The following is a 10,620-nucleotide window of genomic DNA, read 5'->3' on the forward strand; positions in this document are numbered from 1 at the left end:
CTGCGTAGTGAGACTCTGTACTGAAGAAAGAGAGAGAGAGAGAGAGAGAGAGAGAGAGAGAGAGAGAGAGAGACAGAGAGAGACAGAGAGAGACAGAGAGAGAGAGAAACAAGGGAAGTTAGTTCCCTTAAGGATCTGAGAATTCATAAATCATATGAATTGCATAATAATTTGAATAATAGGGACAATTTAATAAATATAATTACAAATAATGAGTGCTTACATTTAGAGAGATAAAAAAAATTCCAGACTTAGAAAATAATATGCTAAAATAATATTTAGAGGGAAGGGAAGGGAAGTGAACAAAAGCAGTTAAGAAATTAAAAATGATTAGAAATACAGATCATGAAATATTACAAGTATCATTTTTCAAATGTTTGAAACTTGCCATGGGTGTGACACAGTTTGCAATAAGAAAAACATCCTCAGAGGAAGGATGAAGAATAAATATTAATACATGGTAGGCTCTTAAGATGCCCTCAAAATAAGGAAAGTGAAAATAAAGAATGAAAATGGTGATAGGCTTTGAACCTCAATCAAAGTGTTATGATAAACTGTGGATTAAAAAGAGCAGAAGTATGCTTGAGGGCCGAGACCCTTACCTGGCTTTGCCGTCCTAGTGGACCGTCTTTGATCAGATGTTCAGAGTCCAGAGTGCTGACTATTACACCATTGGGCCTTGCGGTACTGCTCAGATGTTCAGCCTACCATTAAGGACTCAGTGTATGGATCTTGAGAAAGTGTTGGAATGAAACATGTATGTAAGTGAATAAAGTGAGGGATGTAAATGAGCTCTTCACAGCCAGAATGAAAAGCTATCATTGTTCAACAAATTAGTGCTTCACTAGGTGACAGCAGGTGGGGTAGAAGTGAAGACAGAGGTCCACAATGTAGGTCTCTTCCCTGCCTAGTGATACTGTGGCACAGTGAGGTCAACAGAAATAGGCAAAGGATGATACCAATTTTCAGCATTATAAACTATTGTACATTCCATCAAATAAATTCTTAACATCTGTATTAACATTAATTATTGAGGTTGACCCAGGCACTTAAAGAACGTTTTTTTTTTTTGTTTGTTTGTTTTTTTTTTAACGAAAAAGACACTTGAAAAATTAGAAGACAGAAAAGGACTGTGACATAAGGGCTCAGACTGGGCTACCTACAAGATGGGGCCAAAGTTTGAGGGTTAGCTGGTGGGTTGTGGTCCAGTTGATCATTAATGCAGTTTTGGTGTCAGAGTGTTGGGCTTGTCATGGCTGAGGATGATTTGTTCCACTGAATGACTGTGTAGTGTGCTTGGCCATGTGGGGCCCCACCCTTCCTGGAGTCCAGGCAATTGCAAGTTTAGGAAGGTGGATAGCCATTCTTTTTCTGTAGGGGGATAGTTTTCAGGAAGAAAACAGCTCATAAGTCATTGTTTTTCTTCTCCTATTGTACTACGCTGAATATATGTAATTTTTATTTTCTCATGTACTATATTAAAAAGGTCTATACTTCAAAGGTCAAAATATTTAATATTTTGATTGTAATATAGAAGTTAGTTTTTTTTTTTTTTGTATGGGATACCCTTGAGCTTACTTTGTAGCCCAGGCTGCTCTTAAACTTGCACCGATCTGACCCTCCTGCCTCAGTCTCCAGAGTGCTGGGATTGCAGGCAGCTGGCTCATAGAAACTTTTTCTAAAGTAGACATTTGGAAGGCTTGTAGCAGCAGCTGTGGTGTCACCTGGGAGGTTTCCAGGCCCACTGGACTGCAGGTCATGTCCCCCACGTATGCACTCTGATTTACACATCAAAGCACGAGAAGCACTGTAGATACTGCTGTTTTATACATATTACGTGATCAAAATATATTTTTTTGTATACCTTATGGACATTTTGTTGGATACTCACAAGTTTTAAAAGAAGTCTAGTAGTTACAAGTAATGTTTTTGGATAAAGATAAAGGTATTATTGGCACATAATACACATAAAAAGTACAGAATTAAAAGAGAATGAAGGAAACACAGTTTAAAGGGGTGGGCAAAAGAAAAGAGGGCCTTGTAGGAAAGCTAAGGAACAACAGAGGCCTAACCCTGAATACTTTTTTAAATTAAAAAATATAAAAGTGAACCCATGTGGTGGCCTAGCCTGGCCTCAGGTTTGGGATCTTTTGCCTCAGCCTCCCGAGTAGCTGGGATCACAGGCAAATGCCACCATACCTGGTTCATAATGATGTGTATGTCTATGTGTCATTTTTTTCTGGAAGTCTTTTGTATGTTGGGAACACTTTGTCCTTGTACCTTTCAGAGCTACAATGCAGTGCTTTGTTTAGCATGAGTTTTAATCCTTATGTAAGTGGATAGGTAGAAAAATTCTATAATGAGAAAAGTTATAGTACAAAATACAGCTAGTTTTTAGGTCAGATCAAATCTGTTTCAAAGAAGTAGATTTTTATCCATTTTTTTTAAAAAAAGTATGGGTAATAGCAAGTTTTCCTATCTGTTAATTTAAGAAGACTGATATTTGCTTTTTAAAAATGTCTGTTTTGAGATATAATTTACATTTCATACAGTCCACTTAACATTGTATAAATGCAATGTTTTTTATTACCACGGGTGGTTGAAAAGTTATGGATGAATAGACCAGACCCTGGACTTACTTGCAGCACTGTACCACATTGGACAGAGAAGCTAGGAGTCCAACCCATCTTGATTCTGTTGTATTCCACTGCTTCAAAGGTGACTCGATCCCAAGAAGCTGGTGGTGCAATGCAGAAGACAGATACTACTATGGTTCAGCTTTGCACATAGTAACATTTAATAAATGCCACAGAACCTAGGACATGAATTTGTATCAGTGAAAAGAGAACATGAACTTGTCCTGGTTTCTTCCCTCTCTGTGGATAATTTCAAGTCAGGGGAGTCAGAGCCTTATGAGCTTTCTTTTCCCGGGTCTTTGAAGAAGTGAGGATAGCTTCTCATCTCCTGCAAAATAGTTTTGGCCAAATGCAAAGGTATAGCTAGTTGTGGAGGCACAGGCCCATAATCCCAGCACTCCAGGAGGCTGAGGCAGGAGGATGGCAGGTTCAAGCCCAGCCTGAGTAATTTAGTGAAGTCCTGCTCAAAATGAAAACAAATAGCCAGACATAGTGGCACACACATGTGATCTTAGCAATTGGGAGCACGTATGAATAAATAAAAAAATTTTATTACAGTAAAAGGCATGTTGTTATTAATCCCCCCGAATATTCCTCCTCACTTGGAACACCAGAATATTCTTCACTTGGAACACACTCCTGTTGTTTCTGACATTTTAATTAATTAATTAATTTATTTATTTATTTTTTTCTTCAGAACTGGGGATTGAACTCAGACCCTTGCACTTGCCAGGGAAGCACTTATTCCACTGAGCCATCTCCCTGGCCCCTTTATTTAATTTTTTATTAGTACATGTTTGCAGTACATGTTTACATTTCTTGTATTCAGTTGGTACATGTGCATAATGTATCTTAATTCTTTTATAAATCTCCTTTTTCTTCCTTTTTCTTTCCTTCCATCTCCTGATCCCCTTCCTATCTGAGAAAAGTTAATTTCCCTACTTCCCATTATCTTTCTTTTATTTTGCTCTTTATAATTTAGGTTTGTCATATAAGAGAAACTATGAATTATTTCGACTTGCGTGTCTGGTTTATTTCACTCAACATTATGGTCTCTGGGTACATTCACTTTCATACAAATGATTCAAGTTTTTCTTTACTGCAGAATAGTACTCTATTCTGTGTAAATACCAAATATTCTTTTTTTTTTTTAAATTTTAAATATTTATGTGTGTGTGTGTGTGTGTGGCCAGCTCAGCCCACCAGGGGGCGGGGCTGGCTGGCATGTGGTGCTGGGGGATTGAACCGCGGTCCCTGTGCTTTGCTAAGCTTGTTCTAAGTAGATGCTTTAGACCACTGAGCCATCTTACCAGCCCAGTACCAAATATTCTTTACCCATTTATCTGCCGTTGGACATACAGACTGCTTCTAAGATTATGTGCTTCTATAAGCATGGATATATATTTATCACTGTAATATGATATCTTTATTATTATTACTGTGTTGGTGTTTTGAGACTAGGTCTCACTATGTAGTCTAGGCTGACCCAGAACTTATTCTTTAGTTGCTTTTGTCACTGTAGATGGCCACGAATTCATGATGACCCTCTTGCTTCAGCCTCCCAAGTGCTGGTATTACAAATATATACTACCATACCCAGCTAATAAGATGTCTTTAGATATTTTGGGAAGATACTTAACAGGGCAATAGTGAGTCAAATGGAATTTCTAGTTTTAGTTTTTTGAGGAATCTCCATACTGATAAGATAGAATCTCAGTGTGGGTTTTTTTTTTTGTGGATTTGGGGATTGAACTCGGGTCCTTGTGCTTGTCAGGGAAGCACTTATTCCTCTGAGCCATCTCCCCGGCCCCTCCTCAGTGTTGTTTTAATTTGCATGTGTCTAATGGCCAGTGATAGAGTTTTCATGCACTTATTAGCCACTTGTACTTCTGTGATGGTTCTATTCACACCACTTGCTCATTTTTTGATTGGGCCTTTTTTTGAGGGGGGGGGGTTCTAATTCTTCTGAGTTATTTATATATTCTAGATATTTCATATTCTGTCCAAGAAATAGCTGCCACTTTTTTATGGGTTTTCTTTTCACTCTGTTGGTTGTTTCTTTTGCTATGCAGAAACTTTTTCAGTTTGCTATGATCCCATTTGTTGCTTCTTGGGACTATTTCCTGTGCAACTAGGGTTTTGTTTAGAAAGTCCTTGCTTATGCCTCTGACTTGAAGAGTATTTTATTTTCCAGCAGATTAATGTTGGATCTGTTTTGATTTCAATTTAGTACATGGTGAGAGGTATGAATCTAGTCAGTTTTGTCAATAAAAAACAAACAACAACAAAAAACAAACCAAAGTCAGACTTGTGCATGGGGATTGCCAGTTTTCCCAATACCACTTATTAGAGAGGCTATCTTTCTTTTAGTGTGTGTTTTTGGTCCCTTTGTCAACAATCAGATAGTTAGGGTTAGCCACATAGCTCAGCAGACTAAATCACCTTCTTAGGCAGGCACAGTGACCCAGGCTTGATCCTCCAGGACACGCTGAGAGGTGACTGAGACTGGGCATAGTGACACACACATGTAATCCCAGCACTTGGGAGGCTGAAAACAGGAGGATCACTATGAGTTCAAACTGTGTAGTGAGACCCTGTACTAAATACATTAAAAAAAAAATCAAATAGTTGACTGTCTCTGGGTTTTTTTCTGAATTGTCTATTCTGTTTTATTGATCCTCATAGCTGTTTTTGTGCCAGTGTCATGCTGTTTTTATCATTCTAGTTTGGCTGGCATCAGTTCTAGGTGTCCTATTGAAAACCTTCTATGAGAAGTCCACGTGCAGGGCTGGAGGAACTGTTCTTCACACACTCCAGGTTTTGTAGTTAACAGATTACATCTACTTCCCCACCCAGTTTTGCCATGCCCTATTCTACTATATCATAAAGTTTTCAGGTTCATCCATGTTTTACCATGTATCATTACCTAAGTCTTTTTTATTGATGAATAATATGTTATTTGTGTTTGGCTTTTTGAGACAGGATTTCACTTTGTAGTCCAGGCTGGCATTGAACTCAAGGTAATCTTCCTGCTTTAGCCTCTGAGTGCTGGGATTATAGACCTGTGCCATCATGCCTAGTTTATCTGTCTTTTTGATTGTAATTATCCTGGTGGTGGTAGTGAGCCATTATTACTTTGTGGTTTTATTTGCACATAATCTGATGGTTTATGATGTTGAGTATATTTTCATGTGCTTCTGTTTTTGAGAAAGGATCTTGCTATTTTTAAGATCCGTATTTCAGGTGGGTCTTAAACTCACTGTGTAGCTCAGACCTTCAATTCATGGCAATCCTGCCTCAGCCTCCCAAGTGCTGAGATTACAGACATGTGCCACCTGCCTAACCTTTTCATGTGTTTGCTGGCCTTGTTTTGGAGAATTTCCCATTCAAATTCTTGTCCACTTTTAATTTGGTCATTTGTCTTCTTACTGAGTTACACGAGTTCATTACATAGCTATCTGAGTTAGGCAGGGGCCGGGGAGATGGCTCAGTGGAATAAGCACTTCCCTGGCAAGCACAAAGGCCTGAGTTCAATCCCCAGTTCTGGGAAAAAATCTGAATGAAACCATGACAAGTAAAGATACTAAGTTCCTAGTTGTGTATCCTCCCCATCCATGGGAAAAAAAAAAAAAAAAAAAAGTTAGGTGTACTAGGCCCACACACCTATAAAGCCAGCAATTAGGAGACTGAGGCAGGATCACTATGACTTCCCTGAGCTACAAAGTGAGTTCAAGGCCAGGCCGTTTAGCTAGATCCTATCTCAAAAAAAAATTTTTTTTTTCTCCTCTGTATTTCAAAAGATTGTATTTACAGATGTTATTTACAAAAATTTATAGAATATACATAAATATCTCTTTTTGATCTATTTTCAAAAAATTTCTCTCCTTTTTGGGTTGTCTTTCTTTTGTTGTTGACTTTTTTGATGCATATTTAAGTAATTACCTAATTCAAGGTCACAAAGATTTAAGCCTATGTTTTCTTCTAAAAGTTTTAATAGTTTAACTCTTGGATCTATTTTGTAGTTAATTTTGGTGTGAGGTAACATTCAATTTTTTCCTGTAGTACTGGCCATGGAACCCAGGGAGCTTTGACCTATATCTCCAGCACTTTTTTTTTTTTTTTTCTATTTTATGTATTTGGTATAGGGTCTCACTACGCAGGTTGGACTCATAGTGATCCTCTTGTTTTCAGCCTCCTTAGCGCTGGGATTATGGGTGTGTGCCACCATGCCTGGACTCTGTTACCACTCACTCAGTGTGCCCCTGGGGTGGGGCTGGTTTGTCATTCATGCAGAACCATGTTTTGCTTGGGGATACACAATTGTTCATCTGTAAAATTTTTTGGGGGGTCTGGGGAGATGGCTCAGTAGATTAAGTACTACCCTGGCAAGTACAAGGGCCTGAGTTCAATCCCCGGTTCCGCCAAAAAAAAAAAAAAAAAAAATTTTTTTTTTCTTTCTCCAGTGAATTTTCTTGATACCTTGTTGAAAATCAGTTTACTGTTTTAAGGAACATGTTCACATTATTCCCTTTGGCTCCAATCTTTGGCTAAATAAAAACAGTGAAGCAGTCTAAAAAAGTTGTAAGTGTAGTTTTTTTTTTTTTTTTTTTTCCTTTTCTGAACCGGGGATTGAACTCAGGCCCTTGCGCTTGCCAGGGAAGCGCTTATTCCACTGAGCCATCTCCCCGGCCCTGTAAGTGTAGTTTTAAAGACTTGATTTTAATTCATTGAAGAATAAGTTGTCAGTATGATGAACGTGTATTTCCCATACACAAAAACATTTTCTGGCATACCACAATACAACCATCAAAAATATCAGAAAATTAACATATGTATTAGAATCAAGTTGTCTTCAGATTCCATTCCAGTTTTGCTGAGTGTACCAGTAATATCATTTATAGAAAGCGGATTCAGTCTAGGGTTACGTATTGCATTTAATTGTCACAATTCTTCTGCCTACTTAAATCTGCAACATTCCCTCAGTCTTTCCTTGACTTTAATGATCTTTACTTTTTTTTTTTTTACAGATTAGAGGTCAGTTATTTTGTAGAATGTTTGTCAGTTGCAACTTCTCTGATGTTTGTTCATGACATTCACAACTTTTTGTGTCCTTTGCAGTGCATCTATTTGGGTCCATGATTTCACTATTATTTGTGATAATAACCTTGATTACTTGGCTATGCTGATATTTAGCCATGCTTTTCCATTATTAAATTATTTTTCCCTTTTATTATAACTAAACATTTTGTGGGAAGGTACTTGCTTCTTATCAATAGTTTATTTAATTGGTGCTAAGTATTGAACCCATGGCTGTTCACATGTTCAGCACCTACCTCATTCTACCTCAGAACTGTACCTCAGTCTTTCATTTGTGATCCATATGGGTACTTTGATATTTTAATGAGCTATATTCTCTTACTATCATTTGTATTAACGCTCTAATTGTTCCACATTTGGTAAGAGTGCTCTCTTCAAATTTGATTCTCTTCTTCCCTTCTTTTTTCATTTTTCGTGGTGTTTGGAATCCAAACCAGGCTTCATAATCCTATGTTCATCAGACCCTCATTTGCTGAGTTGCACCTTTTTCTGTTTTTGACCAAGTGCTCTCATTCAGTGAACACATTTTCAGATGTTTCAGATTTATTTGGTACCTGCTCCGTGTGTGTGTGTATATGTGTGTGTGTGTGTGTGTGTGTATGTGTGTCTGTGTCTGTTATTGCTCCCAGGACCTTTCAGGAAGCAGAGTTAAGGAACATATGTGTATTTCCTCTAAATGCAGACACATACTGTGTGTGTGTGTGTGTGTGTGTGTGTGTGTGTGTGTGATTAAATTCCAGCGTCCTTAGCCCCTTTTATTTTATTTATTTTTATTTTTTTATTTTTTGGTGGAACCGGGGATTGAACTCAGACCCTTGTGCTTGCCAGGGAAGCGCTTATTCCACTAAGCCATCTCCCCGGCCCCAGGCCCTTTTATTTTGAGACATGGTTTTGTTAAGTCATTAAGTTGACCAGGTAGGATTTATTTATTTATTTCAGGTAGGATTTAAACTTGCAATCCTATTCAATGAGAAGAAAGATTTGTACTAATAGTGTTTGAACAGGATATCATGTCTGCATCTTGTACAACAATATGCAGTATACTAATTATTGAAACTGTCCTACTACTTGGTTTTTGAAACTGTCTCATTGCTATTTGTTTCTCAATAAAATTAATAAAATAAATAAATAAACTTGCAATTCTCCTGCCTTAGCCTCCCTGAATGCTGGACTGCAGGTTTATGCCACTGTGTTTGGTTCTGTTTATTTTTATATCTCTATCTATATATAGAAATTCATGAGTTCAGAAATTCCAGGTCTGTATCAGAGTGTTCATTCTATTTTTCATCTTTTCCTATTTGTAACTTTTTTTTTTTTAGGGAAGGGTCTACAGGGTGTTCAGGGGCTCACTACTAGATCAGATTCATAGTGATCCACCTGTTTACATCCTCCCAAGAGCTGGCATTATGGGTGTGCACCACCATGCTCAGTCTCAATTGCTGTCTCAGCTCGCCCCGGGGTTGGGGCTGGCATAGCAGGCCCGGGGATTGAACCCCTGGCCCCTGTGCCTGCAGGAGCTTTAATCTGCTGAGCTATTTGGCTGGCCCCTCATTTTTCATTTCTTTTCTTCTGGAATGAATTGTTTAGGAGGGGTTTTTGTGTTGTCTTTCAGATAAGGAAGTTTTGCTGAATTAAAAGTTGCAGAGATTGAGACTAGGAGTGGTAGCGTGTACCTGTAATCCCAGCACTTGGGAGGCTGAAAACAGGAGAATCACTGAATCCGATCTATGTAGCGAGACCCTGTAGACCCTGTCCTAAATACAAAAAAAAAAAAGGTATTTTATAAATTGGGAAAAACCTAAACAGCTTGAAATTTTTCCTTTTCAGACAGTTATTGATAAGTGTTCCAAAATAATTTGTTTGGCTAAAACTAGATATCAAGTAACATTTAATTTGATGGGTAATTATTCGAATCTTAATGTATATTGGTTAATGAGCTGCTCCTGGCTGAGGAAATTAGAAAACAGAATAATTTACATGTAGAAAATAGTTACTGTTTATCTTACAGCTCTTCCACCAAAGCCTCCTAAGCCAATGATTTCAGCAACTACAAACGGAATGAAGGACAGTTCCATTCCTCTTCAGGATGCCGAATGGTACTGGGGGGATATTTCCAGGTAACTAGAATGTTATGATACTTGAATGCAGTTAAAAAAATATTTTTTCAGTGTTGAAGACTAAATGCATGACCATTAAGCCACATTCCACCCCTTTAGAATTAAAAACAAAACAAAACAAAAAAACCCTTGTATTTATTTATATGGTATAGGGTCTCACTACACAGCTTAGACACATAGTGATCTTCCTGTCTCAGCTTCCCCAGTGCTGGGATTATAGGTGTGTGATAGAACACCTGGTTTCGGTGACAGGCACAGCATGTAGTACGGGGAATTGAACCCGGGTCTTTAAGCTTGCCAAGCAGGTGCTTAGACCTTGGACTGCTGAGCTATCTCCCTAGTTCCTTCTTTAGAATTTTGAGGCAGGGCCTTGATGAGTTGTGCAGACCAGCCTTGAAATTTGATCCTCCTGCCTCAGCCTCTTCAGTAGCTGAGGTGTGCAGGGAGGTTATAGGCATGTGCACTGGGCACAGAGACTTATTTTTGAGTTAGTAGTTAAAATACAACTTTTTAATACCCTTCTAGTTACTATTTAAAGAGTGCCATTTGAAAAATTGTATATGTGAGCTGGTGTAGTGGTACATGTCTTTAATCTTGCACTCTTGGAGGCTAAGGCAGGAAGGTCACAGGTTCCAGCCCAGCCTGGGCAATCAAATTACTAAATTATTTATTTATTTATTTTTCTAGCCTGGCTAACTTAGTAGCTTAGCAAGATACTTTGCACGAGAGAGAGAGAGAGAGAGAGAGAGAGAGAGAGAGAGAGAGAGAGA

At 38.2% G+C, this 10,620-nt stretch overlaps 1 protein-coding gene across 1 annotated transcript in view; it reads left to right on the plus strand.

Moving 5' to 3' along the window:
- Positions 1 to 10,620, plus strand: part of Pik3r3 (phosphoinositide-3-kinase regulatory subunit 3) — a 76,379-nt gene that overhangs the window by 20,009 nt on the left and 45,750 nt on the right. The window contains exon 3 of the mRNA XM_004639181.2: positions 9,742 to 9,850. Within this exon, the coding sequence (XP_004639238.1) occupies positions 9,742 to 9,850 (109 nt within the window). The remainder of the gene's footprint in view (positions 1 to 9,741; positions 9,851 to 10,620) is intronic.

This window comes from Octodon degus, unplaced genomic scaffold (assembly GCF_000260255.1).
Source record: "Octodon degus isolate 3935 unplaced genomic scaffold, OctDeg1.0 scaffold00107, whole genome shotgun sequence".
Classification (NCBI taxonomy): Eukaryota; Metazoa; Chordata; class Mammalia; order Rodentia; family Octodontidae; genus Octodon; species Octodon degus.